This window comes from Sciurus vulgaris, assembly GCF_902686455.1.
Source record: "Sciurus vulgaris genome assembly, chromosome: 8".
Taxonomy (NCBI): domain Eukaryota; kingdom Metazoa; phylum Chordata; class Mammalia; order Rodentia; family Sciuridae; genus Sciurus; species Sciurus vulgaris.
Genome location: NC_136468.1, coordinates 1,463,908 through 1,480,344, shown reverse-complemented (window position 1 = coordinate 1,480,344; position 16,437 = coordinate 1,463,908). Strand labels below are relative to the sequence as shown.

Below are 16,437 nucleotides of genomic sequence, written 5' to 3'. Positions count from 1 at the left end.
CGACATCCTTCACAGATGGAGAAAAAACAACCCTAAATCCACACGGAAGACCCACGTAGCCAAAGCGATCTTGAACAAATAGAACAAAGCCGGAGGCACCACAGTACCTAATTTCAAGACACAAAACGTGCCACAGTAACCAAAACGGCCTGGCACTGCCTGCCACAAAAGCAGACACCCAGACCAAAGGAACAGACTAGAGACCTCCAAAGAACCCACACACCTACAGCCACCTGATTCCCAACAGAGGTGCCGGACACACACAGGAGAGGGACAGCGTCTTCAGCAGACGGTGCTGGGAAAACGGGACACCCACGTGCAGAAGACCGAGACTTGACCACTCGCTCTCACCTGCACACAAACCAGCTCAGGCACGCCTGTGATCCTAGAAGAGAGGGAGGCAGGATGCGGAGCTGGAGGCCAGTCTCAGTAACTTAGTGAGGCCCCAAGAACTTAGCAAGATGCTGACTCAAAAGAAAAATAACGTGAGGACCGGCGCCGCACGCCTGTGATCCCAGAAGTTCAGGAGGATCTCCAGTTCACGCCTGCCTCCGCAAAAGCAAGGCGCCAGGCAACTCAGTGAGACCCCGCCTCTAAATAAATACAAAATAAGGCTGGGGATGTGGCTCAGTGGCCGACTGCCCCTGAGTTCAATCCCTGGTACAACCAACCAACCAATCAATCTATCAATCAATCAATCAGTGGGCTGGGGATAAATAAATAAATAAAGGGCTGGGGATGTAGCTCAGTGGCTAAGCACTCTGGGGTTCAATCTGTGGTACCAAAAGAGCGGATCAGCCACCCAAATGTAAGACCTGAAACTGTGCACTTTCCAGAAGGAGACAGGAGAGAACACTTCAAGATGTTGGCACAGGCAGTGATATTCTTATAGAATCCCCAAAGCACAGGTAACACAGTAAAAATAGATAAATAGGATTCTATCCAACCAAAACACTTGTGCACAGCAAGGGAGGCAATCCGTGAAGTGAAGAGACAAGCACAGAATGGGAGAAGATTTTAACCGGCCGTTCACCTGATGGGGTTAATATCTAGAACATGTAAGCAGCTCAGAAAAAATAAAAATGAAAAGTAGGCCAATAATCAGAATAGACCTTCTCAAGAAAAGTGATACCAAAAGCCAACAATACATGAAAGAATGCTCAGTATCCTTAGGCATCAGGGAAATGAAAATCAAAACCACAAAGAAGTATCACCTCACCCAGTTAAACTAGCTATTATAAAAGAGAAAAAACGCCAAGTACTGGTGGGAATGCAAATTAGTCACAAGCATCATGGAGAACAGCACAGATGCTGCTCCGAAGACTCAGAACAGATTCACCTTCTGATCCCGCTGCCAGGCATTCCACTGAGTGTATATCCAAAAGAAATGAAATCAGCACTGAGACACGTGCACAGCAGCCAAGGCGTAGACTGGACCCGGTGCCCGTCAGCAGAGGAGTGGACAGAGGAAATGGAGCGCAGGGCACGCGGGAGTATCATTCAGCTATAAAGAGGTGGGACTGGAGGGCGGCGAGCCAAGTGGAGTCAGGCAGACAGACCGGGAGCAGACGCTGGAAGAAGGCGACCTGAGTGTCCAGCAGTGAGGACCAGCGGCTGGGAAGGGGTGGACGGGGGTAAAGGGCAGCTGGATTTGTTCAGTGTGCACACTGCGCACGTGATTTTAAGTGTCACACTAAAGCCCACTAAATGTACAATTAAGTGAAAATAATTTTTTAAAAACAGTAGTTACTTGAAGATGGCAATTAATTGTAGTTCCATGTATTTAAGATATTCCTTACTTAACCTTCTGCATGGAAATTCCTCCGGGGGTGCTCCTTTCTCAAACACAGTTATCATCACAATTATAAATGGTTAGTTGTGTACCAACATGCTAAAATTGTCCAGGTCTAAGTAGATGTAACAGTGTTGCACTGATAATGTGGTACCTGGACATTAAATCTTCAAGAGGAGAAAACTGCATATTGATTGATATTGGTATTTATTGGCTCATAATGTATTTAAATTTTCTTTAATGCATATGTTAGTGATTGTTTACTGTGATAGAGTGCAAAGAGGTCTTCAAGAGTGATCCTGTGTGGGAAGAATTGCCTTGTGTCACTGGTCACTTTTCTGTTAAAAGTTCCATTAGCAGATGGTTTTTGCTTCTGGGGTGGGTCATGGCTGCACTCCATCGCCTGTAAATCAGCCTCCCGCCAGGGAATAAATAAACAGCTCGAGGATGTGGTAATGTTGTGTGAGCTTTCCTACAGATAGAAGCACCTAGGTCCATTTAAGCCAATTAAGTTCAGAATATTTATTGAAACCAATCCTTTATCATATTTGAATTCTATTTGAAAATGGCTGTTTTTTTTTCTTGTTGAAGAATATTGATTTAATTGGAACAGAATGTCTATAGATCAATAATATCTTAGTCATATGTTTGAAATTTTTAATTGGATTGTGTAGCTTCAGCATGGTTTACGATTGTGTATTTCAGTGGAATTGAGCATGCTTTTAATGTGTCCTTGAGTGTGAGGTTGGCAATGAACCACTGATCTGGCCCTTTTGAGAGCCAGGAAGATCTATCCCATGTGTGAGTAGAGCCCCTTAGAACAGTGCCCGCTGTGCTTCCTGAGCCTGGTTCCGGCACCCCCCGGGAGCACTACTCTACCCTGCTGTCACCACGCTGGGGCTTGTTGGCTGGCAGGTCCCGTGGGCTTAGCGCCAGCCAGTTAATGTGAAGAGCTCCTGCTTTGTCATCAGGCAGCTTCCTCAGACACCCAGCTGCCCACAGTGAGTGTGCTCTTATTTTATGCTTCTGTTTCTGGAAGCATAAAATTCAGAGGATAATACTTTACAAAATGATCGCTGCATTTGAATCCTGTTCCTCCTGAGTGCCCTGCCTGCTTTTGTGTACGTACTTATTCATTCTGCTGTGCTGGGATCGGAACCAGGACCTCTCAGGTGCTAGCCAAGCCCTGTCCCAGCTACCACACCCCAGCTGTGCCTGCTGTACCACAGGCTAGCAATGCCTGCTTGCATCGTTTCTGTTGTAACCAGAGTACTCACAGTTCTATAAACCAAGGTCATCGTTTTCTATGAACATTCATTTCCTTCTTTGACAATTAACCTTGAAATAAAAATGGCTTAGACGGTACAGTAAAAACGGCAGGTGTGTGCCTGGTTCCTGTGTCCTCCTGCCCATGGATGAGCTGGTCTGGGTCGCTCTTGGTGTGCTCCGCCCTCCGTTGCTTAAGCGCTCCCGAGCAGTCACGAGTAATCCTGACCTGTCATTTCAGGGTGCTTTCCTCTTTCCCGGCCTGGCTGGCCGTCTCTAAGTATTAGGAACACAGGAGAGCCCGTTTAAACCCTCGTAAATGGTTAAGTGTGCATCCTGATTTGGTGACTGTGACTATCACAAGCAAACCACAAGAAAGGTGTACAGTATTCCTGGGCTGGAGATCTGCTGGAGGAAGTGACTGCAGGTGGTTGTGCAAAGTTCTGGGGTGAGACCAACCAGGTGGGAACTCCTTGTACCAGCCTAGGGGGTGATTCAGCCTGAGTTAGGTTGACTTTGAGTGGAGCAGAATTCAAGCAGGGAGACCGGCTGGAGGTTGTCGGCAACGATGTCTGAGTCCTGGCAGCAGTGCAGGTGAAGATAGTCGTCAGGGGAGAGAAGAGGACGGTCTGGGGCGGCGTGGATTTGTTCTGAGAAGGATGGGATGAACGGAGGTGTTACTGGATGAGCTGGGGTGGGGGAGGTCAGAGATGCTTGAGCCACGGTAGACTCTTGGCCACAGGGGCCATGGTGCAGCCTATGCGGGCAGAAGCAGGTGCACCTAGAGAGAAGGGGACTTAGAGAGTAGGGTCCCATGCATGCCAGGATTCAGAGCTCAGGGAGCACGGCAAAATGTAAGCGAAGCAGGGAGGAGATGGTTGTGGTGTGGCGTCTCAGGAGTCTGGTGAGCCTCAGAAGGACAGTGCTTCCAGGGAGGAGAAGGGCAGGTGCCTGGCGCTGCTGTCAGGCTGCACAGAAGGACCTCGGCCTGCCACGCAGCGTGGAGGCCTGTGTGCAGGAGTGGCGGGAGCAGTGGCCGCAGCTCCACTGGGGCTCCGTCCAGCCGGAGGCTCCGGGGAGCTTGGGGGATGGGCGTGGTGGGACTGCTTCCTGGGGAGCTAGCGACTGCCTCAGCCAGCGTCTGCCTGTGAGCTGCTCCGGCCTCAGTGAGTCTCAGAGAGGGCCGGGGCGCCGGGGCAGCTCCTGCCAGACCCGGGGGTTGGCAGCAGCGGCAGTGTCTGCCCTGCTGGCTGCAGGTGGACAAGGGAGGGGTTGCCTTGGGCCATGCACCTGGGTGGAGGGACAGCAGTGTCACCTGGGGCTGGGGAGAGGGGCCCATTCCTGAACCCCAGAATTGTTGGACCTGACCATGTGGGTGGGGCCTGTGGGCCTGTTTCTGCAGGCCCTGCCGGGAAGCCGGTGCAGTAGCCCCACGAAAGACACGGGGAAATACCGTGGGAGTGCCGGATAACCCAGGCGCCCCGTGGCCAGAGCTGCAAGAGGCAGCAACCACCTCCAGGCAGGTGTGGGGAGCGAGCTCGCTGGCTTCTTGCCAGGGCTGGGTTACTCCCACGTGCAGGCTGAGAGGGCAGAGCCTGTGCCGGAGTGGGCTCTTTAGAGAGGAAACAGGTCGTGAGCGGAGCCCTGAGGGGAAGAGGGACCGTGCAGTGGAGAAAAGAGCCGTGGAGTCGGGCACTGCAGGGCGTGCAGCTGGTGGGGGAGGCCAGCGGAACCAGAGAGGCTGGCAAAGGTCTTGACTTTGGTGGAGGCTCAGGTAGGGGTCACAGCAGTTGAAGAATTTTGCTGAAGGAGTAGGTGGCCAGGTGGACCAGAGGGGTGGCAAGAATTGAGCAGCCAGGGTGTGATCACAGACTGTGTTGGAGACCATGCGGCTCTGAGGAGCGAGCCTCTTGAACTAGGGACGCTGGGGCGCACCAGGAGGCGTGTGGGGTTCAGAGGGCTCGGAGGGTGGGAGCTGTGGTCTGGAAGCGCACTGGGTGCACAGCATCCTCCGACCCTGTGCCGTGGTTGATGGGCGAGCAGAGAGCAGCGAGGAGCACAGACGTGGTGCTGGGAAACAGAAAGCAGGACAGCAGAGTCAGAAGTGGCCCTGGCCTGAGGTGGAGGCCAGGAGCAGTCAAGCAAAGGAAGAGAGACCCGCGTGGTGACAGTACGGCTGGCCATGCCTCCAGGAGACCAGCAAGGCGAGCAGCGCCCCGAGAGCAGCATGGCTGTCCGCCAGACGTGTGGCAGGGCACTGGCATCTCGAATCCAGAGTGGTCTGCAGCAGGAAGACGGCCTGTCGGAGCTGGGCAGTCAGCGCCCAGAGGGGTGGCACGGCCCTTCCCTCCCACCGCGCGCCTCCGCCCAGCGACCGTGGCAGGTGCTGATGGACACGGCGGCCACTCTGGAGGACAGGAGCCAGAGCGGCCCAGCAGGCAGGCTCGCCACACAGAGCCTGTCGTGTCGTCAGAGCAGCTGAAGGGCGGACTGACCCAGGCCTGCTGGAGCGTGGACGTCGTCCAACAGAGTGAGGCTGCTGGCCCAGGAGGGGGCGGCTCCCTGAGCCTCAGACCGTGTCCCATGTGGCGCGTCCCGGATGGGGGTCTGCAGGGGCAGGAAGTGGATTCCTGGGAGCCAGTGGCCGAGAGGCTGGGAGGAGAGAGGGGTGACCGCCAACAGGCATGGGGTGCTGGGAGTGGTGACGTGTTCAGAGTTGCTCGCTGTGATGGCCTCACAGCTGTTTCTGGAACCCCTGGAATGCCCGGCGTGCCGGCGACTCAGCCAGCCTCGCCCCACAGTATGGAGGACGGGTGTGACCTGGCGGAGGGCACTTGCCTGCCGTGGCAGCCCTGGGTTCAGTCCCTGGTGCGGGGTTTTGTGTTTTTTTAACAAGAGGAGAAGAAACCCCTGAGTGGTCCACTTTAACTGGGTGGAGTGTCGGGTGCTGTCCCAGGAGAGCTGCCAGAAAAGACGGTTCTGCCCCTGGTCAAGGTCACCGCAGAGGCTGGAGCATAGGGAGTCGGAGGCACCGTCACTTTAAAGCCAGGAGGAGCAGAGCGACGCTGGTCTCTGCTCTCACGGGGGGCTGGGCCCCTCATTCGTCCCCGCGGGTCTCACCGACAGCACAGTGACAGAAACCCCAAGCCTGGCACTCTGCCTCTGTGTGGAAAGCAGCGCTCGCAGGCTGGAAAGCACTCCCTCTGTCTTGGGCGGTGGGCCCGTGGCGGTCCTGGGCCCCCAGCCTGTGCCCACTTGGAGGCAGAGGTGCTCCGCAGCCTGTTTCTTGGGTGGAACCGGGAGCTTGGGTTTAGCTCTGGCAAGCCCTGCTGGTCGGGAACGTGTCTCCGGGAGGCACGTGGTGCTGTGCTGGGTCCTCCGCCTACACAGAACCTGCACCTGGGAGCGTGGGACTAGAAGTGGAGCAGAGTGGAAGAGCCACTCCAGCCACTTGGATTCGTGTCGTGGGTTGGCTTCTGTGCTTCCAGCAGGGAGATGGGCCACGAGAACCACCTCTGCATCGTCCAGCTTCCCGTGGGGTTTTTGAAGGAAGAGGAGAGAGACCACTGGTGTGGCGGCAGTCAGAGCCGTGCTTGGCCCCTGGTCGCAGCAGCGGGGGTGAGACTGCAGGAGGAGACGGCAGGGCCCGCCAGGTTTTGATGCCTTTCTGGAAAACCAAGGTCTGGAAGAGGATGCCGGGCACTCTGCCTCCTGGGGCCTTGGGAGCCTTTCAGAGGAGAGCGCAGTCCTGGGAAGGCAGGGCGTCAGATTCCCAAGGTAGCTGAGTCGCTCCTGCTCTTGACGCAGCGGAACTCTGCTCTGCCGGTGACTCCTCCATTAGCCGGATCGTGAGCGAGCAGCTGTCCATCTCTGCCTTGAACAAAGCAGCGCGGGTGCCCAGCGGCCCTCAGCCGTGGGGTGTCAGGGTTCAGTGGTGGGAGCCTTTCCCAGCTCGGGCAGCACAGCGACCTGCGTGTGAGACACAGAACACCACACGGAGCACAGGTGTTTGTGTCGGCACCGGAGAGCTGTGTGGATGAGTGACGAACATGGCAGCATAGACTGGTGCCGAGAGGTCCTGGCCACCACGGGCTTGAAACGAGTCTCCACAGTGGACACGGTCCTGCGTGACCCGGAAGGCCGGGGTGAGGGACGAGGACCCGCAGACAGGTGCACGGGCATGATGCTGGTGTAGGTGGCCCTAGTGTGCATGGCTGTCAAGTGGGTGGTGCCACAGTTGTGCTGGACCCTGCGCTGGAGACTCGGTGGGGTCCTGCCAGGAGGAGCCAGCCAGAGGCCAGGTCCTCAGCCCCCAGCTGCTTGTTCCGGAGCACACTGTTAAATAGTGTGCTACTCTTGGCTTGTGTCTGCACCTTACATTTCTTTTTTGTTTTTTGAATCCTGTGGTTATCATGACTTGAAATCATTAAAATTATTATCTGCTTGCTCAGTTAGGCTGGCCTTAAAGCAAGAGACATCATCCCATATAGTTTTTAGATTAAGTTATAAATGTTCACTTTAGAACTACCTGAAGATTGATAGAGATGCATTTGAAAAGCATTATTTTTTTTATTGATTCTTAATGTAGTAAATTACTGGAGTTATTTGGCAGCAAACAGAAGTGACCTGTGATGTGGCTCACATCGCTTCTCCTGATAGAGCCACAATTTGCATTAATTGCCCAGCGACTGCACTCACTTATATTAAAAGGCTTCTAGTATAATTAATCCTTTTTATTTCAAATCATTTTGGCACGATTTCTAGCTATAAACACTCGTAAAGGGCAGACAGTTGGAAAATGCACACAGGTTCTTTCCATATACCTATTGCTGTTTTTCATGACAGGTCGTTACTGATGTGCCTCTAGGAACGAGTGTGGTGTGACTGGCTGAAAAACACTAAGTGGATTATTTTGCATAAAAAATGGGCAGTTTTAAGTTACATAATTAACCTGTGTTTAGAAAATACCTTGATTTATGCTTACATTTGTATCCCAGTTGCATACATTATGGAAATTTAATTTATAATCCATTTAGCTGATGCAGTCATAGTTTTTAGTGCTATCATTTATTAGTGCTTGTATATTAAATGCTCTAAAGGTTTAAACCTGCCTTATGTAAAAAATTATACCTATGCATTTCCACTTTATGAGTCACAGTGGGATTTCTGCTTAAAATTCAGGTAGCTCTGATGTATTTAAGAAGTTTCACTGGTTTATTGTTACTAATGCAGCGATGGCAAACAGTGACCTTAAATATCGAACGTCAGCTGATTTACACTTGCAGTTTACTTTTAGAGTCCACTGTACAAATGAGGGCTTTTCCTCGACCCTGGACTCCTCCGTCTAGTGCTCTGCTGTGTTCACCTAGAAGTGATGGCGTGCGACTGTGCCAGGGCAGTGGCACTGACCACTCTGAACTCACTGTGGCTTTGGGGAGCAGCTCTTTATTGGCATTATCAGCAGACAGGTGACAAGTGTGAGTTGCCATCTTACTGCTCCTTCTCTAGTTCAGGGGTCCCTTTCCAGCCATCTCTTCAGAATTGACTGGAGAATCACTCACTACTCTTCCGATGAGAAACAGCGCCAGGCCGTGGTGCTGTGGTGAGCCCAGCTGGGGATGCCATGGCTTCCTGGAGGGGCTGCTGTGCCGGCTGCCGTGACCAGCGGAGCCTGAGCTCCTCACCACAGGCAACCTGGGCAGAAGGCACCCTCCAGCACGCCCGGCACCAGTCACCAGGGGGCCGGGGCTGGGCCAAGTGGTAGAGCACTTGCCTAGCACGTGTGCGTCACTGGGTTCGATCCTCAGCACTGCATATAAATAAATAAATAAACAAACAAATAAATAAATTCATCAGCAACTAAAAAAAAAAATTGTTTTAAAAAAGTAACTAGCAAGACACATGACATTGAAATGTTTATTACTTTTGAGAAAACCTTCAGTTGTTTCTGGTTCTTTTGGTGATAATAGTGGGCGAGTCCTCATATTACAGGCCTCACCCTTGGCATCTGAATCTTACACAGTGGCACACCTCTGGTAATCTCAATGACTCAGGAGGCAGAGGTGGGAGGCCAGCCTCAGCCGCTTAGCAAAGCCCTAAGCAACTTAGCAAGACCCTGCCTCAATGCAAAATAAAAGGGACTGAAGATGTGGCTCAGTGGTTAAGCGCCCTGGGTTCAGTCCCCTTGCCAAAGGTGGGGGACATCTGAGCATGCGCTGTTGAGTGTGTAGGCTTCGTTGTGTGTTTAAGGGCTCGTGACTTTAGAGGAAGCATGAGATGACTGGACGCTCTGGCTGTGCTGGGAGCCTTGGCTGAGTGAAGGCCTGCTGCCCAAGAGCTCACCAGAGGCACGTTGCTCACCCCAGCTCCCAGGACTGTTTGCTCTGAACCCTGCCTGTGGGGGCGGTTACCCCACAGGTGACGTAGTTGTGTCTGGGCCTTGCACGAGGCACCCAGCAGCACCTGCATCTCTAAACCGTGGGGCAAAGGGCTCCTGGCTGTGCCAAGCACATCTTGCGCATCACAGCCCTTGGTGTGGAGTCGGTGCAGCCCTTGACCTCCATCTGCCCGCGGGAGTCCCTTCGGCCCAGCCGCATCCCAGCCACGCGTACTCCAGACAGGAGTCAGGCTCTCGAGCGCTGCACTTACAGGTAGGGGAATTGCGCCCCTTCTTCTTTGTCCTGAGAAGCGAAGGCAGGGACCCTTTCTCAGGATGGCTGTGAATGCAGATCTGCACAGAGGAGGTCCAGACCCGCCCTCGGCTCCTGTGGGAGTCATTCTCTTCTCTCATCCCCCGACCCCCTGTGTGTGAGATCAGAGAAGTCCCTCACTGCGCTCAGCGTGGCGCCCGCATGTGGTGAGAGCTCAGGAGGTGGCAGCCAGCCTCTGCATTAGAAAGGCTTAGTGTGGCTCCAGGCCAGTCTATCAGAACAGAATGCGAGATACGAGACTCCGTCAATCAGCATGGTGACCCCTGCTGCACCCCTCACAGCCAAGATGAGGAAGGCCAGCAGCCCAGGCCCTGAGGTATGGCCGTGGGAACCCCTGCAGTGCTGGTGCCCTGGCACCGTGCCGCCCACTTGGGCAGCACCTAACGTAGCAGGCCCACCGTGCGCCCAGCCTCGAGTGCTCTCAGCCTGTGGCTCAGTAGTACTCACCTTGTGGTCCGTCGCCAGGTGAAGAGGATAAGACATCACAGGCAATAAACAGAAGAACAGACAGCAGCAGGCATCTCAGACGTGGTGGCATGCTGTTGGGCTCCCTGGGTTAACTGCCAAGGGTGTGACAGGAGGGTGCGAGCGGCCTTCTGTGGGCTGGGGGCTCTGTATCCTGATCTTCATGGTCCCTGCTCAGGTGCGACCAGGTGAAAACCTCATCAAGCTGTACACTTAAGGTTTGTGTGTTTCACTGCACGTAAACCACACTGTCGTGTAAATGCACACACATCCTTAGGTGTAAACGCAGGCAGTAGTTCACAGGTGGAACATTAGTAGTATCTCTCAACTCGTGGAAATTACACGAAGCCAGAGTTTGAACAGCCACACATGCACTGTGCCACAGGGGCAGAGTGGGGCAGAGGTGGCCTGGCCTGCGACCCTGAGAAGCTGTGTTCCTGTCCTGACATCCCCTGCTTATGAATGTGGCTTCATTTGGAAATAGGGTCTGTGCAGATGTACTCAAGTAAGATGGGGTCATGCTGGATTAGGGTGGGTCCCAAATCCAGGACCAGTCTATAAGAGAAAGGAGAGTTCGGTCCCCAGCCCCTCGAAGCAGAGCAGACACAGGAGACAGTCTTGTGACGGGCCAGGAGCTGGGGACCCTATCACAGCCCCCCTGCTGTAGCCTGGCCTCAGGCTCTGTCCTGCTGCGGCTGTGTTCTTTGTGACGCTTGGTCCATCAGTAAGGAGCCAGGAGCCTGATGCACTTCAGAGCTAAGACACGTGCTGTCCCGTTGGTGACCCCTGTCGGTGACCCCTGTCATTTGCTATCCTATGGGTGACCCCTGGGGTAGTGCAGAGGAATGGCCCACACTCTCATTCAGCCTTAGCCCCAGCAGTCGGTAGTGAGCTGGCCAACTGGATGCACACTGCATGTTCACCGTGTGCCTATGGAGACGGTGTCTGCTCTCCAGGGCCCTGCTCACTGAAGCTGAGCGCGCTCCGTCCAGGAAGCACCAGGGAAGCGCCTACTAAATACTAATCCTCGTGCCTGCTCTGTCTTGTTTGAAGGCTCTCTATGAAAACATGCTGGTGGAGCTGCCCTTTGCTGGCTTCTTCCTCTCCAAGCTGCTGGGGACCAGTGCAGATGTGGACATCCACCACCTGGCCTCCTTGGACCCTGAGGTCTACAGGAACCTGCTGTTCCTCAAGAGCTACGAGGAGGACGTGGAGGAGCTGGGGCTGAACTTCACCGTGGTGAACAACGACCTGGGAGAGGCCCAGGTGAGCAGAAGCCCCGCCCTGGGGCCCACTTCCCAGCCTGGTCAGAGGCCTCGCCTGCCTCCAGCACTGGTGGCAGGATCTCCTTTGTGTGAAAGTCCGTGCCTTCTTCTCCCTTCCTGAGGTCCTGCTCAGTTCAGTCAGAGCAGTTCCTGTGCTGGAAGTTAGGTCCCCTCGTGCCGGGTGGCTCCGCTGCAGTGAGGCTGGCCCTCCTGCTGCTGCCTCCGTTCAAGCTGTGTCGCTTCTGCTCCTGGTGCTGGGGTGGCAGCCGCACCTTTAGGACAGGAGATGGAGGGAGCACGTCACTCCTGGCACACGGTGTGGGGAGGCTCCTGGCCTTCGCTGTCAGAGTGGCTGCTCTTGTTACTTTCCTCCTCCTCCTTTTTAAGAGAAAATAAGGCCTGTTAGAGGTCCAAACTAAGTCTTATTTTGGGGGACTATTTGCCATGTTCTACCACTGACCTGCACCCTCTTAATTTTCTCAGAAACAGCTTTATTGAGAGAGAATTCACATAGCATGATTTCCACCCTCCCTGAGTGTCCTGTTCAGTGGCTTGGGTGTGTTCATAGAGTCGGGCAGCCACCTCTAGAATGTCTTCTTTTCATTAATCCAGGGCACTTCTCCACCGAGCCACATCCCCAGCCCTTTTTTTGTATGTGTTTTATTTAGAGATAGGGTCTCACTAAGTTGCTGAGGGCCTCACTAAGTTGCTGAGGCTGGCTTTGAACTCACGTTCCTCCTGCCTCAGCCTCCCAAGCTGCCAGGATTGCAGGTGTGTGCCTCTGTGCACAGCCAGACTTTTCCTCATCAGTGTAGCCCCAGCCATGTCCCAGCACTGTGGCCAACCTCTGGCCCTCTGCCTCTTGGACGCCACACCAGTGGACTCTGACATCGTCTTCTGCCGCAGGCCTTCTTCACATGCAGTTGTTTGTACCAAGACTTGGCTCCTCTTGCTGGCTGAATCAGGCTCCATGATACGCTGTACCACGCACTCCCCGTCAGTTCATGGACTCTGGGGCAGTCCACCTGGCTCTAAGCTGCAGTGGACGTGTGTGTGAGTGAGGCGTGTGCAGATGAGTTGCTGCCTGCAGGCTCTGCTGTCGATGTGGAGAGCGAGGCAGCAGGTGGGGTCAGTGGATCTGGATGGCCCTGTGGTGGCACCTGCTGGCGCTGGCAGGGCCTGTCTCTTCATCCTCTGGTTGTCCCCACAACTAACAGTGCTTAGAAACCCATATGGCAGGTTGGGGATGTAGCTCACTTGGTAGAGTACGGCCCTGGGTTCTAATCCCCAGCACCGCAAAAAAAAAAAAAGAAAAAAAAGTAGCCCGGCACTGTGGTGCACGCCTGTGATCCCAGCAGCTCGAGAGGCTGAGGCAGGAGGATCACAGGTTCAAAGCAGCCTCAGCAAAAGCAAGGCGCTGTGCAACTCGAGTGCCCTGAGTTCACTCCCAGAACCCCAAGAAAATAAAAATAAAAAGTTAAAAGGCTGGGGCTGTAGCTCAGTGGTAGAGTACCCCTGGGTTCAATCCCCAGTGCAAACAAATAAGTTAGAATATTTAAATAAAAATAAAATTCTTTTACTAAATAAATACATGCTTGTTGTCAGATCACCACTGGAAATATGTGGCCCCTCACAGGATTGCTCTCTGGCCCCTCGCCTAGACCTCCAGATTGTAAGTGCAGCGTTGGGCACGTCCACAGTGTGGCTGGTGCGGCCTTGGCTGTGTCCAGGCCGCGCAGCCCTCGCCCTGTGCTGTCAGCTGTGGGATCCCTGAGAGACGCTCCACCAGTGCTGCTGCACACAGATGTGCTTCAGAACCAGAAGAGTGCACCCCTCCCGAGGGAGGCGCCTGCGGGCGTGACCCTGTAAAGTATAGAAGCAGCTCAAAAACGTGCTTAATTCCGAGCAGGGGGAGAACTGCCTGTAACAGGCCTTGCAGGTGGCAGGACCCCGCCCGCAGGGTGATCCAGAAGTGAGTCAGGCTTAGAACCGAAGCCGTGCCACTCCTCGAAGGAAAGGGGGGCGTAGAGGAAGGGCCAGCACTCTGGCGCACAGACAGGCCGCGGCCTCCTCAGTGGGACCTGAAGCTCAGGAGGGAATGCCAAGAGTCATGTAAAGGGGCGGCATCAAATCAGAAAGCTTCGCAGCGAACGCAACGATCATGAATGTGAAGAGGGATCCCGCAGAAGGGGAGAGGGTCTTTGCTGACTATTACTCTTGTGACAGGACTGTTACCTAGAATATATAAAGGACTCAAAAAATCAAGGAGCCCAATTACGAAATGGGAAATGGATTATATAGACACTTCTCAAAGAAGAAATACAAATGGCCATCAAATGCATGAAAAAATGTTCAGCATCATTAGCAATCAGGGAAATGCAAATCAAAACTACACTGACATTTCGTCTCATACCAGTCAGAACGGCAGCCATGGAGAATATAAATAACAAGGCATGGTGGCGCACGCCTGTAATCCCAGCGTCTCAGGAGACTGAGGCTCAAAAGACTAGACGTGGGAGCACGTGTGACCCCGTTACCCACCACTCGGTGTTTATCCTAGAGTTAAAGTCATGTGACGTGTGCGGGCCCATGTTTATAGCAGCACAGTCCACTACAGCCAGACTGTGCGACCAGCCTCCGTGTCCATCAGTGGACGGATAGATGAGGAACATGTGGCATAGATACATAATGGCGATTAATTCAGCCATCAAGAAAAACAGGATCATGTCATTTTCAGGAAAATAGATGGAACTCGGGAACATTATGTTAAGCGAAATAAGCCAACTCAGAAGGTCAAGGGTTGTATGTAGAAACCAGAGAGAAAAAAGGAAGAGGAGGGGGTGGATCTCATGAAGATCAAAGGGAGATCAGTAGAGAAAGGGGACACCGCTGGGATGGGACACTGACCACATTGTATTCTTATATCCTGTGCAGGTACGTAGCAACAGGTCGCACTGTTGTCCAGTAAAGATGTGGAAGGAGGGCTGGGCTGGGCTGGGTGGTGGATGTGGAAGGAGGGCTGGGCTCGCTCAGTGGTGAGCTCTCACCTGCACGTGCGGCCCTGGGTTCCATCATCAGCACCGCATAGAAATAGACGAATACATAAAAACAAAGGCTCGTCCACAACTAAAAAAAATATGTAGTTTTTAGAAACTAGATGGAAAGAGGTAACTGAAGGCAAGCTCGTTAGAGTAGCAGGGGTGGGTGTCGGGTTTACCTGCTGGGAGGTCTGCTTCTGAAAACAGGACTCATGGGCTCCCGGGGAGAGCAGTGAGTCACGCCGTAGCTGGTGCTGGGTGCGTGGTGTCTGACGTGGAGCACGCACATGTTCAGGCACCTGTCCAGAAGAGGTTTCAACTGGGAGCCTCAGAACAGGGCGGAGGCACAGCCTGGAATGCTCCCAGCGGCTCAGGAGGCTGAGGCAGGAGGATCCCGAGTTCAAAGCAGCCTCAGCGACTTACTGAGGCCCTAAGCAATTCAGCGAGACCCTATCTCAAAATAAAATATAAAAAGGGCTGGGGATGTGGCTCAGTGGTTGAGTGCCCATGGGTTCAATCCCTGGTACCAAAAGCAAAGAGTTTCAGTGAGAGGATTTCTACTAATATCTGTGTTTTTACAATTATATTCTATAAGATTTGTACCACACTGAACATGGTGGGGTTTGAGCAAGAGGGCTGGGGAACGCTGCAGTCAATGCGCCCCTGGATTCACTCCCTAGTATGAAAAATTGAAAAAAAAAATTGCACGAAAGAGTCTCATTAGAAGAATTGAGAAAGCCAGTGGTAAAGCCACCTAATTTGGAGGGAAATCTTATGGATTTCTGTAGAAGCAGATATAAACAGGTAGCCCCTCTGTGTAGGGTCGAGTTTAAAAAACATCGTGGTTTAAGGATATATACTGTGCAGATAGTTGGTCATGTTGGCGAGCTGTGCCGTAACAGTGCTTCTCTCCCAGAGTGGCTTTCTCTGCTGTGACAGTATGGCTATACTCTTTGCTGTTTAATAGTGAACATGAAATTTTAGACGGCTGATGTGTACACATCTTCATGGAGGAGAGCACTAGGGTTTGGGTGGGCCATGGGTGGTCCTCCGTTACACGGGAGGCCACCTGAGTCCCCTGGCCTTCTGAAAGCCACCTCCCCTCTTGGAAAGATGGGTCCTGGAGGGTCAGTGGGTGGCGCAGCAGCGGGTCCCCTCTGGCTGTCACAGCGCAGACTGCAGTGCTTGCTGGGAGAGCTGCCTCTGTGTAAAGGAGGCTTTGACTGTGCCCTCCCACCCTGAATGTCAGTACATGTTCCAAGCTACTTTTTAAATATGCATAGTTGTTTAGATTTAGCCTGAGAGGATTTTGGATTAAAAGTAATGCACCCATTTTACAGTTGTTAGAAATACCAGTTTTGTGTGATCAGGCAGGGTAACAGGTGGCTTTGGAGGTTCCTTTAGCTGAGAACTTCCCAGGGCCTTTGTCTTCCAACTCACACAAGCACACCATCATTTATTACCTGCCTTTACCAATGTAAAGGAAGGGTGGTGTTTAATATATACAAGTGTAACAGCTAGTTTGATGAGGCTTGGCTCACAGGTGGACTGTCGGAAGTGCAAGCAGAGGCTTCAGGTAAGGAGCATCTTTGCTCACCCGGAGGCGCATCTTAAAGTTCATTGTCAGACCTATTGTTCCAGTAAGAGCAAGTTCATCTGTAGGAAAGATGGAGCTGTTCAGAGTTGAAATTCAACCAATTCAGCTCTCACGTTTAAAGCCACATAATCGTTATAAAAATAAGAACCAGCAGACCGTGCCAATGCAGGATGGTTGGAGTGATGCTCTTCAGTACAGATCAGAGTAGCTTTCTTGTGACGTGGGACAGAATTAGGTTACAAGCTGTTGCCCAAGGGTGGCCCCATCTTGTCACTCTGGGAATATAAAACTGGCATGAGGTCCA

At 53.0% G+C, this 16,437-nt stretch overlaps 1 protein-coding gene across 1 annotated transcript in view; it reads left to right on the top strand.

Moving 5' to 3' along the window:
* The window catches only part of UBE3C (ubiquitin protein ligase E3C), a 92,722-nt gene that overhangs the window by 63,229 nt on the left and 13,056 nt on the right, over positions 1 to 16,437 (top strand). Inside the window, exon 19 of the mRNA XM_079150687.1 lies at positions 11,287 to 11,499. Coding sequence (XP_079006813.1) covers positions 11,287 to 11,499 — 213 coding nt within the window. The remainder of the gene's footprint in view (positions 1 to 11,286; positions 11,500 to 16,437) is intronic.